Below are 19,257 nucleotides of genomic sequence, written 5' to 3' on the forward strand. Positions count from 1 at the left end.
AAGTCCTTCAGATTATTATTTTCTGGATCATGTGAATTTCTTTTAGGGGTATTCAAATTTGAGGAAAAAAATGAACGATTATTATGTTTTCTTTATTTCCTATGTATAATTTCTTCAATACAAAGTTTTGTAAAAGTTTTCAATATATGTAGGTATTCATAAATGTAGTTTCACTTTGAAAGAATATAATTTACTACATAAAAACTGAACACAACGTTTGTTTTAATCTGTGTCCACACGGCAGCCTGTAACGCAGCCACAAGCGAGCATAATATCACATGAAGGTGATTATCCCTGTAATTCCCCCAAATTTAAACAATGCAGTCCTTTAACGCAAATGACTCAAGCATGATCCCATGGCCAATGTGGCTGGCTAGGATGTCTCTGGATGTCTATTGAGTTTCTTTTTCTTTTCTTTTTGTTTGGTGACTGGTCACTGAGAAGAAGGCAGCAACACAGTAAGTCATACTTTATGTTTGCTGGAGTTCACATGTACAATAAACAGAATGTAATATGTAAAATTTTAAAGGATTGTTTCAGGCGATATCCAACCTGAACCTAATCTAGTTTCTCTTGTTGTGCACCATTTATGAAGAAGATGCAAAAGGTTCATTCATGTGCCACAAGCAATTTTTGTTGATTTCTACTTAAGGTTCTACTGCTCCAATATATCCGGGACCTTTACCTCACTGAAAACTGTTTTCACCTTTTCAACACAACAACATGAATAATGCAGCCATGAAAAGAGGCATTGTGGTATGTTCATATTGACTGTCTCTCTCTCTCTCTGTCTCTCTTTTTTCTCTCTCTCTCTCTCTCTCTCTCTCTCTATATATATATATATATATATATATATGCATATAGCTATAATAAAAAGATAACATGTAATTAGTAATAATTTCCTTGAAGATAGGATTTGATTTTGTAGTAAGGTGATTTTTAAAGAACCTCAATGGTTTGTATTGTTTTTAAACCATGACGAATACAATTAGGCTCAAGCAAATTTGGTAGTAATAATAATTCCCTGTTTAAGCTAAAAGGTAATTATACTTCATTTTAAGTCCTAATTTGATATATTTTATGGCTGTATATTTCCTCTGCAAAACATTATTACACTATTTGTGACGGAGATGTACAGCACCATTAAATGGAAGGACCCTAAAAACCATGAGTTGTTGTTCTGCCTGCTTATGAATTCGATAACACTTCCTTCATGTTTCCTATTTTAATTATAATAATTGTAGTTATTTTGTAAAGCTGCTCACAATCTACATTTTTAAGATTCACGGGTTTAAATAGTCTCTTTTGCTGCAAAAACCTTTTTAAATATTATTCTTGTAACACCAATAATTAAAAATTAATGTCTCTCTTGGCCTGACTGGATAGTTTAGAACATATATCATCTACCAAACGTTAGTCAGTTGTCTGTTTCAGATTAAAGATGACTGGCCAGGTTACAGTCTGGACCTGTTCACGTACCCAGAACACTACCATGAAGACATAGAGTGTGTTTACATTCCTCATGGAGTAATCATGAACAGGTAAAAATACACAATAATGCATATTCAGTATGAATTCTCAATCATTTTGTAGCAATCTTTATTTGTAATAATTTCTGCAGGATAGAGCGTATGGCCCACTATATCAAGGATGACTTTGGGGACTACAACATCATGGTTCTGTGTGTCCTGAAGGGAGGCTACAAGTTCTGTGCAGATCTGGTGGAGTTCATAAAGGTGCTCGGCCGCAACTCCAACAAGTACCTAGAAACCCGGGTGGAGTTTATTCGTCTAAAGAGTTACCTGGTTGGTGAACTGCACAGTAGACACACACAAAAAAACACAACATAATTTACATAATTGCATACGCATGCATTGTTCTTGAATCAAGACATCAAGCTCTTAATCTGAAATGAAATGTCACTTTGCACATCAGCATTTCCTTGCTGTCACCCTGGTGTGTCAGACATGCAATGGCACTTAACATGCCCTGTTCAAATCCAGCCTGTGCTATTTTTTTTACAAGTCCTTATATGTGTTTTTATAATTTTTTGACAAAATCAACTAATTAGATTTATTGTCTAAGTAATTTGATTATAGAAATGCCAAATATTCCCTGGTTCCAGCTTCCCAAGGGTCAGGATTCTCTGCTTTTGAATCTTAAATTTGAGGATGTCAATGTGGGTTTTTACAATATGTGATGATTATTTGTGCCCATTTTATAGAGAAAAAAAAGACCAAAAAAACAACAAGAGCCGTGCACCGCAGGCGTTTTTTCCTAATATGCATAATGCATTTTGTCTCAGCCACCAGATGCCACTGTTGTTCATGTTTAGTGAGAAGTTGCAATGTCAACCAGGACACCACAAGGACAATTACATGTGGAGCAACGGCAGTGTTTAGGTCATAAAAATACCAGACTGCTAATTCATGATGTTTCTGCTGCCAAGGAAAACGACTCTTGACGATGATAAAAAAAAATATATGCCCTTGTCCAAGAGTGAGGCGTGGCATAAAAATGAACCTCCAAAATAAAAATCCAGACTAATGAATATGGGCAAATACATGAAGAAATATACAAACAATCCAAAATAATATAGCATGTTTGCAACGACATGACCCTATGAGTGTTGGTATGGGGAACATCTTGGAGGATCTGATTTAAAATTTTCTGTATACGGTCAAATTCCTTCTTTGTCTCCCCTCACAGCTCAGGGGAGGAGTCATTCATTTAAATTCCTGTACATATTTTTTCCCTGTTGGATTAGTAGAACCATGAACATGGTTTGATGGCCAATACCCTTCTACAGAGAATCTACACAGAAAGAATTACTTACTTAAAATTAATACAATTTTATTTATCACAATACATACATAAAAGCAAACAAAAAACATCATTATCATAAAACCCTTAGTTTTTTCATCAACAAATAACATGGAAGCAAGCAGTTGTTGCTGTTTCTACGCTGTCCGAGTGAAAACACAGTTTGTCAGCGTCCCAGGTCATGGTGGAGTCATGTGTCCCTCAGGGCTGGAATTTTGTCCATGTCACTGCTTCTCTTATTCAAGTGATGCATGTGTAGCTGGGTGACTCTGACTTCAAAGCCTTCTTTCTTCAAAGCTTTGCTTCGTACAGAGATAGAGAGTGGCTGTCTTTGTTTATGTTAGGAAAAATATTTTACAACTAGGAAAAAGCCTCTCACAAAAAAGAAAATGCACTGTGAATGTGTTGGCGCGGACAGCATTTTCCAAGCAAAGCCGAAAGAAAGCTGAACTGTTCTGCTGAAATAGCTGAAACCAAGTGTCGCCCCCTTATTATACTGATTAGGCAAACTCCAAAGCCATTTAGCTTTAAAAACTCCATAGGAAAACACGTGTCATTGATGTCTTTGACGATGTAATTAAAGATATCATCAATTTTAAAAAGTGTAAAGTATAAAAATCTAGCTGAAAATATGCTGAAGTAGTAGTATTCGCAGTTGATTATAGCCACTGTAAAATACGTCTTTCCCTTGAGCCAAGGTGCAGTAAAAAACATACAAAATGTAACTTTGATAAGTAACTTTGTCTCTTCCTCCTTCACAGAATGATCAATCAACAGAGGATCTGCACATCATAGGAAGCAGAGATCTGTCTTTTCTGCGTGGAAAGGTTTGTTTTGCAAAGTTTGTCACTTAGATTTGGATATAATGTGGTTGGTGAGGCATTTCTGCGTGGCCTCAAGAGGGAGCTGTAAGGTAAATTGTCAAGAGGCAAACGCTTCAAACATAGAAAAAGTGTTTTTCATGTAAGATTACTTTGAAGTGTTATCCCATACAAGGATGTACAGTTACATCTAATGTACTATACAGCACTGTTATAAATATACCTAAACTTGCCCCTGGGTCAGAAGACCCCGATACTTCAACTTTTGAAATGTGATCCTCACAATCATCCTCTTTGTTCGCATCCTATGAGTGTCACTTTGTTAAAGCTGTTTGCCCTTCACCACCCTGGCCATGAATCAGACATTTCAGGAAAACACATGTTCCCACAAAAACAGATTTACTGACTGCTCATCCCTTGTGAGCTGTGGCAGGGAGAACTGGGGAGTGTACAGCAGAGGACGTATCATGAGGAATTCTCCTTCCTGTCTACATCATTCTCTGCAAAAGGCATAAGACAGAAACTTCGCTAATTCAGTTGAATGGGTGCACAAATATCCCCAACACGTATTTGTTTAAAAAAGAGTGATGTTGAATTCTCGTAACTGAGCCATCAGAATTTGCTGTTTGCCAAGATGCATTTTACTGTGGGTAAAAAGGTCAGAGGGAAAGGAAACTGAGAGGCTGACAGGCACCTTTCACAGAAAACATGCATCACTCCCTTTATTTTAAATGCATAATTAAAGCCAATGTTCTTGTTACAACCCTTGATGGAAATACTATACCCACATCTCCTTGTATTCATCCATCCATCCATTATCTGTAACCGCTTATCCTGTTTAGGGTTGCAGGCGGGCTGGAGCCTCTCCTAGATGTCATAGGGCAAGAGGCAGGGAACATCCTGGACAGGTCACCATTCTATCTCAGGGCCAACACAGAGAGACATACACAGACAGACAACCATTCACACTCACATTCACACCTACTATGGCCAATTTACAGTAGAGTCACCAATTAACCTGGACTTCGGGAGGAAACCAAAGTACCCGGAGGTACCGTGCCTCCGGGTACCACACAGAAAGGTCACAGCAGTCCAGGAATTCGAACCAGGGAACCAGTTAGCAATTTTGATTTATGACTGAATACTTAGATAAATGCTTAATGCTAAGCTAAGGTGTTCTACATAAAATGCATCTGCTGTTTGTCAGCATTGCAATGCATTGTTCTTGTGACTGACAAAATAAGCTACCAAACAACTGGCTGAAACAAAGTAAAACGCTGCCTTAACTTGCCCCTGACAAACAAAATAATCATCAGCTTTCACTTTTCAGTGCCTTTTGGTCAGTAGAAGGATTTTCTCCTGATCCAGGCACAGTGGACTCTGGGTCCAGGGATGCCAACACAGATTTAGATTTTTAGATTTTTCTGTCCAATTATTTGCACAGCATTTTTACAGTGTATAGTAAGACAGGTACGTTCTGTTTTGAGTCTTTGTGTCCCCATCTGCTCCATCTACCTCTGAGTGTTATGTAACAGGGTTCAGGTGTGGACTGGGAACATTGGCCAAGCGCCTGCATTCTCTCCGATCACTCTCCCCAAACCATAGATACTCTCTCTGCTGGCCACAAAGAGCCGCATACACCCAGCCAAAGCGAACAAGGAGTCATTTGAAACCCTGCAACTGGGAAAGTCTGCAACACCCAGATACTTAGAAGCAACTTTTGCTCATTGTGGCCACAGATGTTCACTATTGTGGAGAAAACACTTTGTGCATTTGTTGAGGGACTGATGATACTGCCAACATTGTTGCTGTAGATACGATCTCTCTGAAATGTTAATTTCACAGAAACAACCCAGCCTTTATTTTCACTCAGTTTCAACAGTGTTAAAATTCAAAGGTGATGTTTTAATAATGTGTTTGTATTTTTCTTCTTACACGGTGTCAAGAGCGTCCTCATTGTTGAGGTGAGTGTCACGCTCTACAATCTAACCATCTGTTCTGACTTGTGGTGCAGTTTCTCCTTCCTGTCAAGCATGTTCTTCAGATTTCCACCTCTCTTTTGCTCACAAAAGAAAGAAGAAAGTTCAAAGCATTTTTTCTTCAAGATCACGTTTAGGTTGTAAAAGTTTCTGGACTTTAGTCAGACACACACATAAATGTGCAAATCTTTCATCCTGTGAGCTGCTGCGTATCTCGCTGTCATTTCTTCCCCTCTTTGAAAGCATTCTGCTCTCAAATGTCCCATGTCCCTCCCTGTCCCTTTGCTCCTCCCTTCCCTAAGGCCATAGTTGACACAGGAAAGACCATGAAGGCCCTTCTGAAGCATGTGGAGACCTTTGAACCCAAGATGGTCAAGGTCGCAGGGTGAGCCAGTTTTTCACGTGTTCGGGGGAAATGCCAAGCGTATGACCATAAGCACAAGACGATATCACTTGTCCACAGTCACTATCTCAAGTCTGTAGCCGGTTCCTATGTGCCCCTAACATCACAGAAACAAGATAAACATCTTTCCTCACCCATGGTTCATGTTGAAAGCTATTTCCTCTTTAACTGTACATGTAACATGGTTTAAGTGCATATTAGAACAATGTACATTTCTGCTTCAGAATGGGATGCATATTTGTTCCCCAGTATACTGTAATACTTGGAAATTAACTTTCCATCTATCATGTATTTTAGTCTGCTGGTGAAGAGGGCATCTAACATGGTTGAAGGATTGACAGACTGTAAGTAGAACTGGTTTAATTGCTAAGCATTTAACAATTAAGGGTGTTTTTTTTTTCACTTTAAAAAAATGTAATTGTGCATATACACAACAAGAACAGAAACTGGGTTTCTATGCAAAGCGTCTGGCCTCATGCTGTACGGTAAGAAAGCGATAAAAGTGTAACCAGCAGAAACAACTTGGAGGTAAGTCAAGTGGCAGATAAAGTTCCTGAGACTGCACATTCACCTGCTGCATTCTCGTTCACAAAAAAGATCTCCAACAACATTGAACATTGAAAAGTTACCAGTTTTTCTCTAGAAACAGAGTTTACAGATTTTACAATCCAATTTATGATTAAATGTTGATTTTGAGAATCTTTCTTACACTAGGAAATTAATATTTTTAGTTGGGCCTTTGCCTGGTTAGCAGGTGTCCTACAAAAGGTTTTCTCATTACTTTCTGTTCCCCCTAAATGCCAAAGATCAGGCAATATTGACCGATTTGATGTCCTTGGATTAATGACACAAATGTCCAGAATTTATTTTGGCAGTCGCAGTTGTAGAAGGCCAACATTCCTGTTATGCATGGATTTCTAAGGAAGACCTGGAGGAAGTTCCCAAAGAGAAAGAGACCTTGGCTGCTGTTTGCCCTGTTGTCACTATTACTGTACATCTATTAATTATTTCTTTTGCATCAGGCAGGGCTATAAATAGAAAGGTAGTTTTGTCAGTAATATTTAACTACTTCAGGTTCAACATTACTTTAAGCATCTTTATATTACTGACATTTTTGCAAGTAGCTTCCAAAGGCTACTATGACCAACAGATCAATTTATATAAGAGAGAAGGTCAATAAAAAATTTGCACTCAAAGAACTAATATTCTATAGAAAGATTATCCATGTTTTTGTCTTACTGTCTTGGTGTGATTCTGCGTAAGTTATAAAACCTCAAATTTAATTTTTAAATGTATGCACATTATCTCTAAACATTCATGTCTGTGTTTGCTCTGGTAGATGTTGGATTTGAAATCCCCAACCGCTTCGTTGTTGGCTATGCCCTGGACTACAACGAGTACTTCCGTGACCTGAATGTAAGCCCTTAGCCTACTCACTCCTGCACATGCCACATGCCCTTTTGAAGAGCTAAGAAAAGGGAGATGAAAGAGGCAGGAGAGGAGAGTAAACACAGTAAATCAAAGAGTTGTGCTCCTCTCCCTGAAACCTAAACTCAGCAGGTATCCTCGCTACCTGAGGAGGCTTTACATGTAGGCAAAGCAGTTCAGACCTGTCGTATCTGTGTGGGTGGCTTCTTTGTGTATATGTAAGGCAGAATGTGTGTAGCATGTGTTTATCCACAACACCCAGAACAGTACACCATGTTGGGTTGACTTCTATCAAGTGCCTTTCACTTTTCCTCTCTAAGACTTTAATGCTGGGATCAGACCACACAGTGTTACTTAAATAACTTCTTAATACCCCTCACTGGGCGTAGAAAGTGGTCATTTTGCTCTGTGTAGTGTACAATAGTAGAAGACAGCTCAGATTGATCGCACAGGAATTCTAACATTTTAGGATTTTTAGCCATGTCAGCAGCATAACACTATGGAATTGCCAAATTAATGTTCATGGATACTCACAGGATGAAACTTAATGCCTTTGGTGATGGTCGTGTTCAGATGGTTCAAAACACTGCTTGCTCATCTCTTGACAAGAAACTTCCACGATGTAACTCTGGCTCTGGTCTCTCTTCATGGCTTCCATCCAGATTTATTTGTTTTCCTTGGCCTTTAATACATAGTAGGGTCTTATACATTCTCTTTAATTATGGTTTAAAATCGGTTTTAATGTGTTAATGTGCTGTGTTTTATTCATCACAATGATCCTATTTTATTTCTGTGTAATTATGATTTTTATTTATGATCTTATGTTTTTGTCTATGTAAGGTACTTTGGTCAACATGACATTGTTTTTCAAGTCCTATATATAATACATTGGATTTCATTTTGATTTATGTCTATGCCGGTAGCGTGGATTGGTTTGTGTTCTCATTCTTGCCTAGTTTGACGAAATCCCATCACTTTTTCATTTGCACATTATGTCATTCCTGGCCATCTCTGGTACATTTTATTCTGACTGCTTCACTGCTGATTTAAACCCAGCTTACTCTTCTATAATCCTAGAGTTGGGAGTGTAACCCTACTTGTTTTCCTTGTCACAACCCCCGACAGTTCCCTTCGATCCAGAATATTCCTGAAACGAGTTAGTCCAAAGCTACGTGACTTTTCAATATCTGCTAAGACACTACCTCAGATTTACCTCTGACTCATGTGAAACCCTAACCACAGACCTACTCCCAATAACTGTGTGTGTGTTGCATGAAATGTATGATTGTACATGTTTGAGGGGGGTGGTATTCATTACAAAAGTTTGAAGGAGAGCAACCTGTGGAATGTAGAGGTTAAGATCTCATTCTCAGGCAGAGTTAAAGCTTCCATTCTTATCTGTTCTTATCGTACAGATGAAATATGAGTTGACCCCTGGGACACCCAAACTTAGATTAATGAATGTGTCATATTTTTGTAGATTACCTTCCCTGTCTTTAAATTATTGCAAGCTTCATCATTTCAGATTGTATAAGGCATATTTAGAACACGCTGGAATTTCCCATATGAGCAGGCTGATCTTAAACAAATATTTTGCCATCATCAGATCTGAAGTCTCTAGACAAGATTTAAACATGACATAATTTTTCCTTCTCCCACTTCTTTTTCTTTCAGCATATCTGTGTCATCAGCAAGACTGGGAAGATGAAGTACAAGATTTGAGAAGAAGTGAAACCATACGTTATGCAAGGTTCTACCGTAGCAGCATAAAAACTCTCTGTTTCCCAATTCCTCATCTCAAAGCAGACAGTAATAATTTTCAACAGTGTCTTGAAAAAAAAAAGAAGACAGAGATCACACTTCACTGCAAACAGCATGCATGGGCTATGCACTTCAAATCAAATCTCTATTAGTATAATCAGAATATAGTAAATGTGTGGTTTTCCTGACTTTTTACAAACATGATATTCAAGCCAAGGGTAATGATGCAGGAACTCTCCAAGTTAAATGACCTGATAAATGAGCTCCCATTTGGATAATACGAGCGACTGCAAACACAAGAGAGTTCTGGGGGGTTTGGAGCACTCGCCTTCCATGTTGCACATCCAAAATGCTCTCAGGTTTCACATCTGTAGTGTTACACGGGACCTTCAATAATAAATTTAGGAAGATCCTGAATTCAGTGAGGTTATAACTTCTGCGAGACCCATAAGGTGCGAAGAAGTGTGATAGGCATCAGGGAAAAGCTCTACAAATGACAAATTTTTGGTTGTGTGCTATCTGGGCATCCTAAGCCACAAAGACTCCCATTGTACCTCCTCCTGCAACCCCACATGTCCTTCGCATAAAACATCAGTTGAGGGCAGTGGTTAACTTACCCCAGCACTAATGCCCCCGACACTGCCCTGGGAACCCAGAGGACATTGTCTTTCACCTTGATTCAGGGTTTGGTGAAAGCGACAAGGGACAAAAAGCTTTTCAGGTTTCACATCCTCCAGCTTTGTAGTGCTCTGTCAAGGGAACACAGGATGGGGCCGACCACAGAAAGTAGGCTACAGGTAAACTGCGCTCAGCACAAAAGGAACAAAACGGGAATTGTACATTTCAATGGCCACACATCCATGCATATGACAAGCCTGTGGTTAGAGACAGCAGTATTTGATTTCACGAGAACAACAGATGATTGCTCCTACGTTAAGACTTTTTATTCATTACAAACTGATCATTTTATTTCAAACTAGCTCCAGTCTTTTAGGTTAACATTGTCAGGTGTTTTTTTCACCCCAATCTCAGTTTTAGACTTACACTGAGATAATGTTGGTGCACAGCATAGTATCTATACTTTTATGTGCTTCTGCTGCATTTGTAATCTGTATAAACTGTGTTTGACAATAACTTAGCTTCCAGACATGAAGCAATATTGTTTTATTACGCTCCTCACTCCCAGTTTGGAATTTAATAAATGCTGCTTCACTGACGGACCTTGGTACAGAAATAGAATAGTGTTCCAATTATGGGCTAGGTGTCCGGGTCTTTGTAGATTGACTGCCACTGGGCTTCATCCAATCATCAAACTCAGTGCCAGATCCACTTAAGTAAAAGAATCTGGTGTGACCCTCATTTTTATCAAACTCTCACACCTAGCTACAGTTTGAAGGAATGATCAACTAACTGAATATCATATGTTGTGTTTTGTACAAAGACGCGCTGAAAACCTCTTTCACAAACTCCACATGCTGTGCTGCAGAGGACATTCAACCTGTCCAAATTCTGACATTGAGCTTTGAACTTGGGCTTCATGTGACGTTCTAATCCAGCTAAACATTTTGCTGCTAAAAGCAAGCTCGTAATCTCTCCTCTGCTGTATTTTTGAACCACTCTGACTCTGCAGCTACACATTTATTATAAGGAATCAGCAGCAAGTGTAAACTACTAGCAACTGGTTTAAAAGCTCTTAGGCACCAAACCAGACTTCAGTGAGCAATAAAAATAAACATAGGTTTTTTTGTGCAAAACAGCTAAGCATAAAACTATACAGTTCAATGTCATACTATACTGTACTATATAGTCATTAGAGCAGCTTACAACATCCCAATGACCTGTTCATTCATAGAACTGAAATCCTCTATCATTCATGAAAAAACTAAAACACTAAAAGCCTCGTGCAGTGTGTAGCAGCCTGTACTGCAGGAGGAAGAGGGCCAGGCCAAGTAGTTTTTGGAAAGTATCACATAAACTGAAGCCAGTAAAGCTTTCTTTTTTTATAGATTGCTTGTGGATTTTTATACCCACATGTAATCCATAGAGATGCAGATTGTGGGTTATTTGTGTGGGAAAACGACAATACTTAGAATACACAGCTGAATTTAGTCTCTGATGCACATTAAAAATTTATGTGAAATCAACGGGATCCTTACCCTGTATTACTAATCTATGGTTTGAATAAACAAATTGCATCAATTGGACGTGATCCTCATGTTTACTATCACACAATGCACAGTCCAACTTACATCAATGTAAGATGTTGATTGTCTACATGAGGGTGCAACAGCTTTTTTGGACAAAGGCTCTTCCCTCAAACCAGAGAAAACCTCACCACAGTATGGTCTAAAGAGTCCTATTGTCCTATATTCTATTGTGCTGCTGGAGTAGCCGGCAAACAGAACACTGTCAGTCTTTGTCTTTGTCCGGATCAGCTGTGCAGCCCTTTTTTTTCATGCTTCAGTGGAGTCCTGTGTGGCTTCCATGCCCTACATGTCCCCATAATAAAGTTAAGGACACTGCCGTTGCAGTTGATAATGGATAGACAAATATGTTTCACCAGTTGAATGTAAGGGAATTGGAGAGCTCAGCATATGTGTGGGCCTCAGGGCTTTTTATTGCTGCTCACATGATCTCCCCGTGCTTACATTAGCTCACTTTAAAGATCTGAATGTGTTTACCGATTAATGTCTAGCTGTTTATTTAAAAGTGCTGAGTGAGTGCAAAGTGTGTGTGTGACCTACATGGATTGTGCTCCATTAGTAGTAGAAGCAGAATTGCAAAACCAACAATACTTTTTTAAACAAAAGAAGTATTAAAAGTAAATTTATTTTGCAACCTGTGCCCCTATAGAGAGTTAAAACAGTAAAAGGTTCAGCATTTCCCATCGAATATGGTGGAGTTGGTATATAAAGTAGCATAAAATAACCACTACTAGATATGTGCTTAGTACCTTCTACCACCACTACATTTGCTGCTGTTTTCCTAAAGCAATGTACTATAAAATTGCTTTGTAAGCATATCTGTGGCATGTCATAACAAATATCACATAAGTAAACAAGAAAATCTGATTTTTGCAGTAGTATCATATCAAGAAAGAAAATAGCAAAACACAAAAAAGTACAACACCTGCATACAAAATATAACTTCAGATAAATTACAACAGTATGCGTAGGAAAATATGTATGGTAAGTATACTTAAAGTATACTTAAAGCTTACCAGTAAAATAAATTATTGTAGAATGGGTTCGTTTGATTACAGTATATATTTTTGGATTATTATCAGTATTGATGTATAACAATTTAGGAAAAAATAAAAAATAGCATGCGGTTATACTAATGGATGGAAATAAAGTAATTAGTAATTTTAGCTGTATGCAGGAGAGTAAAACTTGCATTTCCGTTTAAAATGTACTCTATTAGTATACAATCTTAAGTAAACCACAAAATGGCACAGTATCAGTGCTTCAAAGGAAGTAACTTTCCACAACTGCATAGGAGTAAAAAAATAACATTTTCATCCAGGGATTACAATGGAATAGCTCCCTCTCTTTATTGGAATTGTTACGTAACAACGCCTCCAATTGGCCCGCTTCACAATTCCAAATTTAATGGGCCCACGTGATTGGACGACGCCCAGGGGGGCAGGCGAAGGGGCGCGGTTTCACCCGAGTCGGGAGAACTTGTGCACGCGCGTACTGATTCTCGCGCCGCCAACCGGGGGCAACGTAGGAGTGCGCCTCACTGTTTTGTTGCTATTTTGACCAGTCTGCCATTGAATTGAAGCTCGGAAATGACCAGAAATGATTGAACTCCGGGGATTTAATTTTCGTCTGGCCTCCCTGACGAGGAGATGCACGCTGAAGGGCGTTTTCTGTGTTTTTTCCAGCGTGTTTTTCCTAACAGGTAGTAAATGCTTGAGCGGTCAGTCAGTGTAGCTCTGAAAGGAGACTGAATATCCCGCTTTGTAAGCTCTTGACATTGGATTGACTGAGGCTCTGGAACGACACTTTCACCTTCCCAGAAATATGGACAGCGCGTTTGCTCTTTCATTTCGGAGTAGTTCGCTGCTTTTGTAACAGGTAGGTTTTGGTGCGGTGCACAATTACATCCCGCACAGCAACAACCTGTCGTCCGCTCGGCTTGCCAGTATTTGCCAAGAGCAGCCCCGTACCGGCAGCCACACGGGCGATTTCATTGCTTCAAGCGATCAAAAAAAACAAGGGAATGGCTCGTTTTGCTGCATGTGTGTCATGTGGTAACGGGGAACATGTCAAAGCCCACCCTCGCTGTTTATATTTAGCCCGTGGCTTGATCCATGATGGCTGGTGTGGCGCTTTTTTGCACCGAAATCCTTAATGTCTTGTTGTGCACTTTCCTCCAATAGAAAGCCACGAATTCCGCTTTCTTGTAACATGCGTGCCGCGTTTTTTGATTTGCGTTTTTCCCGTGTGCATGTGATGTTGCAGAGGTGTCAGTTGTTAGGCATTTTTAACCAAAATGTAGCAGAATGACCCCCCCCCCCCCCCCCCAAAAAAAAAGAAACAACCAAACAAACAACAATCCACCCTCCACCTGCCATTAAGCACTAGGAGCCACACACACATACATACACACACTCGTTTATTTAATTTGTCAGGCTACGTATTTGTCAAGTCAAGTCAAGTGGCTTTTATTGTCATTTCTACTATACACAGCGGTACACAGTACACAGTAGAAACGAGATAACGTTCCTCCAAGAACGAAGGTGCTACAAACAACACAAGCTATAAACAACACAAGCTATTGCTTTAAGTTGTTGAGCACTTTGTATTTATGAAACCACTGTAATGGGTCTAAGTTAACACGGATGTAGGACATGCAGAAGCCTTCGGAGCCTAATCATCTTGCACTTGTCTGAACAGCATTCTTCGTTGAGAGTTAGGAGCGCTGTCCTTGGATGACCGGTCTCACTGTTAGTTGAGAGACTTGGAATGTTAATGTGACTTCTATCTGCCGTAGTGTGTTTCAGTACAGCGTTTCACGGCATCTACTTGCGTGTGTTGTTTTTCAATTGCACATACAGTAAACTTCAGTCATTCCACAAAAGAAAATCTGAAGACAAAGCTTGGTTTCAGTGTTGTTTGCCTTGTTACTCACTTATGTCAGTGACAGATATTTCCTTTCTCTGTTCCCTATTTTTATTTTCCTAAACAGTTATTTTATTTTATTTGCAGATTGCAACCACTCATGGATATGAAGGAGGAGGACGGTGTGGATTAGGATCAATCTTCTTGTTTTTTTTGGGGGGGTGGGTTGGGGGTGGGGGTTGGCTTCATCCTCCTCACCTCAATGTGGGCTCTAAAGGACTTCTTCCTCCTCTGCGGTTTGAAATGAAATGATGGCAGCACGTTGGAGTGATTCACCGCAGGACAATGAACAGAGTAAACAAAGAGCCAGAACTCCATCTTGCGAGGTAAGACTTTGGAGAGAGATGCGTCTGGTGGCCAGGCTGTTATGGTTCGCTGTTCAGTCTGTTAAAGCACTTGTTTCTGTCCTTGTAGGCTACTGCTCCAGTATGGTGGGCATAGAGCCTTTGGCTAATACGGAGTATTCACTGTCTATTGAGGCGTAAACATTGTCAGTATGGCACAAAGTAATTTGGATATTGCATGTTTGCAAGATATAGAATGTCTATTTTCTGACACAATGCAAGCTTTGTACTATTATTCTGGTGTGCAAAAGCCTCAAATGTGCTTTTACTAGTCCTTTAGATACATGTGAAGCATAAGTAAAAATGACAACTTTGGGGACTTCAACTTCATTAGCACTTTTTCAAAGGTGCTCCCACTTTCAGAAAAATTGTTACATGCCACAGAAGTTACAAAGTGAGTCTAGCACTTAGCTCACTCTCACTCGGTTTCTCTCTAAGTGTTGCAGTGCATAGCGCATCACATCTGCCAGTGTTTGGGGTGATAGGGTTCATTTCTTTTCCCCGCTCAGACAACTGTTTAAATGCACAAAGAGAGTATTATACTTTCGGTGCTAATCTTACTGGGTCTTTTGTGGGTCTGCATTCCAAACTCTGATAAATGAGACATTGTATAGCTCATCCTTTTCCTCTTATGCATGGTGGCTTCAGCAGTTACATCATCATAGTCATCATCACGGTGCAGCTGGGCTTGATACATGTCATAACGGCATCGGAGCGCTGGCATGTTTTGGATTAATCCATCATTAGAAAATGGCAACAGTGCTCTGTGTGTGGCTGTAATCCTCTTACTTTGTCAGAACTAGCTAAGGACTGTCAACATAAATCTTTGGGAATGGACTAAAGCAGCATCCCAGTAGTGACAGTGTTTACGAGATGGAGGGAGCTGCACAGGTGTTTCCCAATAACGTTTGATTTAAAGTAAAATATGAATTATTATTATGTTTTGTTATTATGATCAATTGTTGTTTGCCAGAGGCGAGGGAGCAGACCATTTGTGTCAATAAAAGTGTTTGGTAACGGCAGCATTTTCCTACACATGTATGTATCATTGTGGAGAAATCTGACAAAATTGAGAAGAAATCAGTGAGGAAAACAGAAACGGACAATGTCAAGGAACAAAGTTTTCCATTCTTGTCTCTGTTTGCGATTAACTTTGGTACAGTTTTCCTTGCATCTGTTTTTCCAGTCTAATAAATGTTTCTCGTAACATCACTTAACTCTCCCTCACTCAGGAAAACTATGACCACCGCAGCAGAAAAAGAAACTTGCAGCTGTTGAGCAGAAGCATCAAAAATACATACTTCTCAACATGAGTCTTCTCTTCACTCAGATTTGGATACTCTTCACTCTTAGCTCTTAATTATCTAAACCCATAGATAAAGGTGGAGCCTTTAAACACCTTTGGCAACACTTTTCTTACGTCTGCATCTTTTGCTACAGTTTTACTAAAACATTATCACTAGAACTATAAGGCTGAATCTACAGTAGGAATCGAGATAGGAAAAAAACAGGACTTTGCAGGTGCACAGTTGCACAGTGAATCAACTATAAGGCCTGAACATAGTGAAATTTGATTCCATCAGTTCCAAATAACTTATGGACCAGAAAAGTTTTGGCTCGCATCTGAACATTGCTTCAAAAGATGTGAGTCACCTGTGAGCCAGTGCTGGTCTTTAGCCTCATTTATTATTTGTAGCCCGAGGCTTGACACAGGAGGGAAGCAGGTGTATTTTGTCTACCTGAAGCCTCCTACGAAACCCACACAAACACAGCTCTCACCCAGATTTTGAGCTTTGCTGATTATGAACTGTTGTCCCTCCTGGGGTCTAGTGGGAGTTTAGACCCCAGGCTTGATAACGCTCCCCTCTCCTCCTCCTCCCCACTCCCCTGCATCATCTTGGCTTGCTAATGAGGGTGATTGCAAGGGGTGTCTTCTCAAAGAGCACTCCCCCTACACACACACACACACACACACACACACACACACACACACACACACACACACACACACACACACACACACACACACACACACACACACACACACACACACACACACACACACACAACGCTGCTACTGCCAGAATGATGGCAGCCACGCTGGTGTAATTTCGGCACAGCTGCCCTGGTCATTAAGACAAAAACACCCCACATGTATAACGTCTGCCTCTTTCTTTTTCTCTCTTGGCCTCATTCACATTCCCTACCTCAGTTGACCCGCTGATCCGCTGATACACTGACACCAGCAGGTTAGTTATAAAGCAGCTGAAGCCCTCTGTTCTCCATGTCCTAGAGAAAGAATACTGAAGAGATGTGGTAAAGTGTCTTTTATGTTTTTAGAATCTTTTGGATATTTTGTCCAGCTAACCGTACAAAATCTATAGATATTTAGTTTTCTCTGATATTAAATGGAGAAAATCAGCACATCTGCCCAACTGAGAAGCTCAGACTAGAGAATCTTTTTTATTTTTGATTGAAATGTTACTTGATTGATTATCAAGTGACAAAAAAGTTGCAGATACATATTCTGTGTAATTGACTAATTAGTTAATTGACTAAATGTATAAAATCTCTTTTAGCATATAGACTCACTGCTCTAAGGCTCCAGTGGTTTCTTACGGTTATTTTTCATTTCTAGTTACATCTCAGCACCTGTTTCGTTTCCTGATAAGGAAGTTATTTGTTTATACTGTTATGTCTGTGAAGAACGTCACTGCTCATATAAACACTTTTTTTTTCTGGTTGTCTTTTTCAGTTCCTTTCTTCAGTTTTAAATCAGTTTCAAGTATTTTTTATGGTACAACCTGTTGTGTTGCCAAACCATAAAGAAAAACAAACAAAAGCCACAATGCTGCAACTCTCCAACATGTATTGATCACTTCCCTCATTCATGTTGGGGAGGGCGAGACCAGCAGCGGTGCTTCTAGTGCTGGGGGTGCTGTATAGTTCTAAATATAACCCCTCCCAACCTACAAAAAACCCTGCTCCCCTCGTGCACACGCTTGTCTTTCAGGCGTCCTTAATTCCAGCATGTTTTTTAGTGATGCTATATTTAACCCATGGAAAAATGAATGCTGTGTGTGAAAGGGGGGAAAAGGAATCAGTGTAGAGTAATGGCTTCCTGGTTTCTGTTACAGACTGTGAAAATGCGGATGTTGCTCAGGACAGCATCGTTGTTGGCGACTTTGAAATCTGTCGGTTTGTGCCACAAGAGAGCTTTTAAATGTGTGGAAATTTGGACGACTTAATCTTACTACAACTTACTACTTATTGTAGTCACTGTGTGAATATAATATCTTCACAAAACATATTGCAGTGTCTCTCAAAGCATGTAACCTATGCATTTATCTATGTTTAGTGCCAGTGCATTTCATCAGTCAGAGCAGTGAATAAACAATTTTGATTTACATACATTTGAAAAGCAAATGTTGTGCAACACATTTTTTCATAGTCAGAAAACAAGACACTGACCTTTACACACACACAATCACAAAGAAAAAGCATCTTGCGAAAACCAGGAGGTGCTCTCTGAAGTGTTTCCGTAATTTTATAAACAACAGTTCCGGCTCATGGTTTAATACTTATTGGCGTCAAGCTGAAGTTGTTGTTGTTTTAGCAATTAAACTTTGGGGCTATCATTGCTGCTTGTGTCCTGGAAAAGAGAGGAAGTCAGTTTGTATGTCATGTTGGGCATGGGCTCAATGTTAACCATAATATGTTTGCACATGTGTGTAGAACCGCCTGCTTGTCTTTTCCTCTTGTGGATCTATGATGTTCATGCCTGGCATGACCTCTCTGCATGTCATTACTCAGTCAGGGGCCACAAGCATGTACTGTATGTATGAATGATAGACTGATGCAAATAGGGAGTAAGGGAGGGAGTGGGCAAATGGCAGGCCGTAGTTTAACCCTTAGAAAAAAGCAGCAATTTTCTTTCTCTTTTTTGTTCTTTCCTCTGCTGATCCGGTCAGTGTCACTATCTCTTCTGCCTGGGAGTGCCCGTCCCCCCCGGGAGATAAAGGGGGGCAGAAAGAAAGAAGATGGTGAGAAGAGGGAGGGTGTGGAAAGGGTGCGGATGCAGGCAGACAGGCAGAACAAAACCAGTCTAATGCTCACTGAGGCTGAGACGCTATCCATTACACATGCCCAAGGCATCACCGTCAACACTCGCCCCCCATCCAGCTCTGTCTCTTGCTGTAAGACGTTAACTTCCAGTGGTCAGGGGTGTGTTTCTGTGTGTGAAGATTTATCTGCACAGCTCATTTTTTGAGGCGGTACTCACACTAATCATCCTTCCTGTCCTATAAGCCACAGATTATGTAATTCACTGTGAAGTGGCTGGTAGATTATGAATAAACAGACTCTGACATCCATCTTCTATATGGCTCCAAAACATGGCTTCATAAAGAATTCACTCCACTTAACTTTTTTGCACACTTTATTGGGCTGTATATTTAATTTAAACTGATACATTTCCAAATACACTTTATAGAATGAGAGATTTTTAGAGAGATAATGGGCAAAGGTTTATCCATGGAACATGAAATGTGCAATAAGTGAATAGATCTG

The 19,257-nt window shown here is 39.8% G+C and overlaps 2 protein-coding genes across 2 annotated transcripts in view; both read left to right on the forward strand.

The window, feature by feature from the left end:
- The first annotated feature begins 323 nt into the window (after window positions 1-323).
- Window positions 324-9,313, forward strand: prtfdc1a (phosphoribosyl transferase domain containing 1a). Its single transcript, XM_067486591.1, has 10 exons — window positions 324-458; window positions 653-756; window positions 1,435-1,541; window positions 1,622-1,805; window positions 3,585-3,650; window positions 5,591-5,608; window positions 5,926-6,008; window positions 6,324-6,370; window positions 7,366-7,442; window positions 9,129-9,313. Exons 2-10 carry the CDS (start codon window positions 724-726, stop codon window positions 9,174-9,176), a joined length of 663 nt encoding a protein of 220 aa, XP_067342692.1. The 5' UTR covers window positions 324-458; window positions 653-723; the 3' UTR covers window positions 9,177-9,313.
- Window positions 9,314-12,910: 3,597 nt separating this feature from the next.
- LOC137104564 (rho GTPase-activating protein 21-like) overlaps window positions 12,911-19,257 on the forward strand; it is a 74,160-nt gene continuing 67,813 nt past the window's right edge. Inside the window, exons 1-2 of the mRNA XM_067485942.1 lie at window positions 12,911-13,297; window positions 14,432-14,670. Of these exons, the coding sequence (XP_067342043.1) occupies window positions 14,593-14,670 (78 nt within the window). The 5' untranslated portion in view covers window positions 12,911-13,297; window positions 14,432-14,592. The remainder of the gene's footprint in view (window positions 13,298-14,431; window positions 14,671-19,257) is intronic.

This window comes from Channa argus, chromosome 19 (assembly GCF_033026475.1).
Source record: "Channa argus isolate prfri chromosome 19, Channa argus male v1.0, whole genome shotgun sequence".
NCBI lineage: Eukaryota > Metazoa > Chordata > Actinopteri > Anabantiformes > Channidae > Channa > Channa argus.

Excerpts from the sequence above, each read along its gene's own strand:
- prtfdc1a (XM_067486591.1), top strand. The coding sequence starts at position 724 with ATGAATAATGCAGCCATGAAAAGAGGCATTGTG. Across the intron at positions 1,542-1,621 it reads CATGGAGTAATCATGAACAG|GATAGAGCGTATGGCCCACT; the intron begins GTAAAAATACAC and ends TAATTTCTGCAG. Across the intron at positions 7,443-9,128 it reads AGTACTTCCGTGACCTGAAT|CATATCTGTGTCATCAGCAA; the intron begins GTAAGCCCTTAG and ends TTTTTCTTTCAG.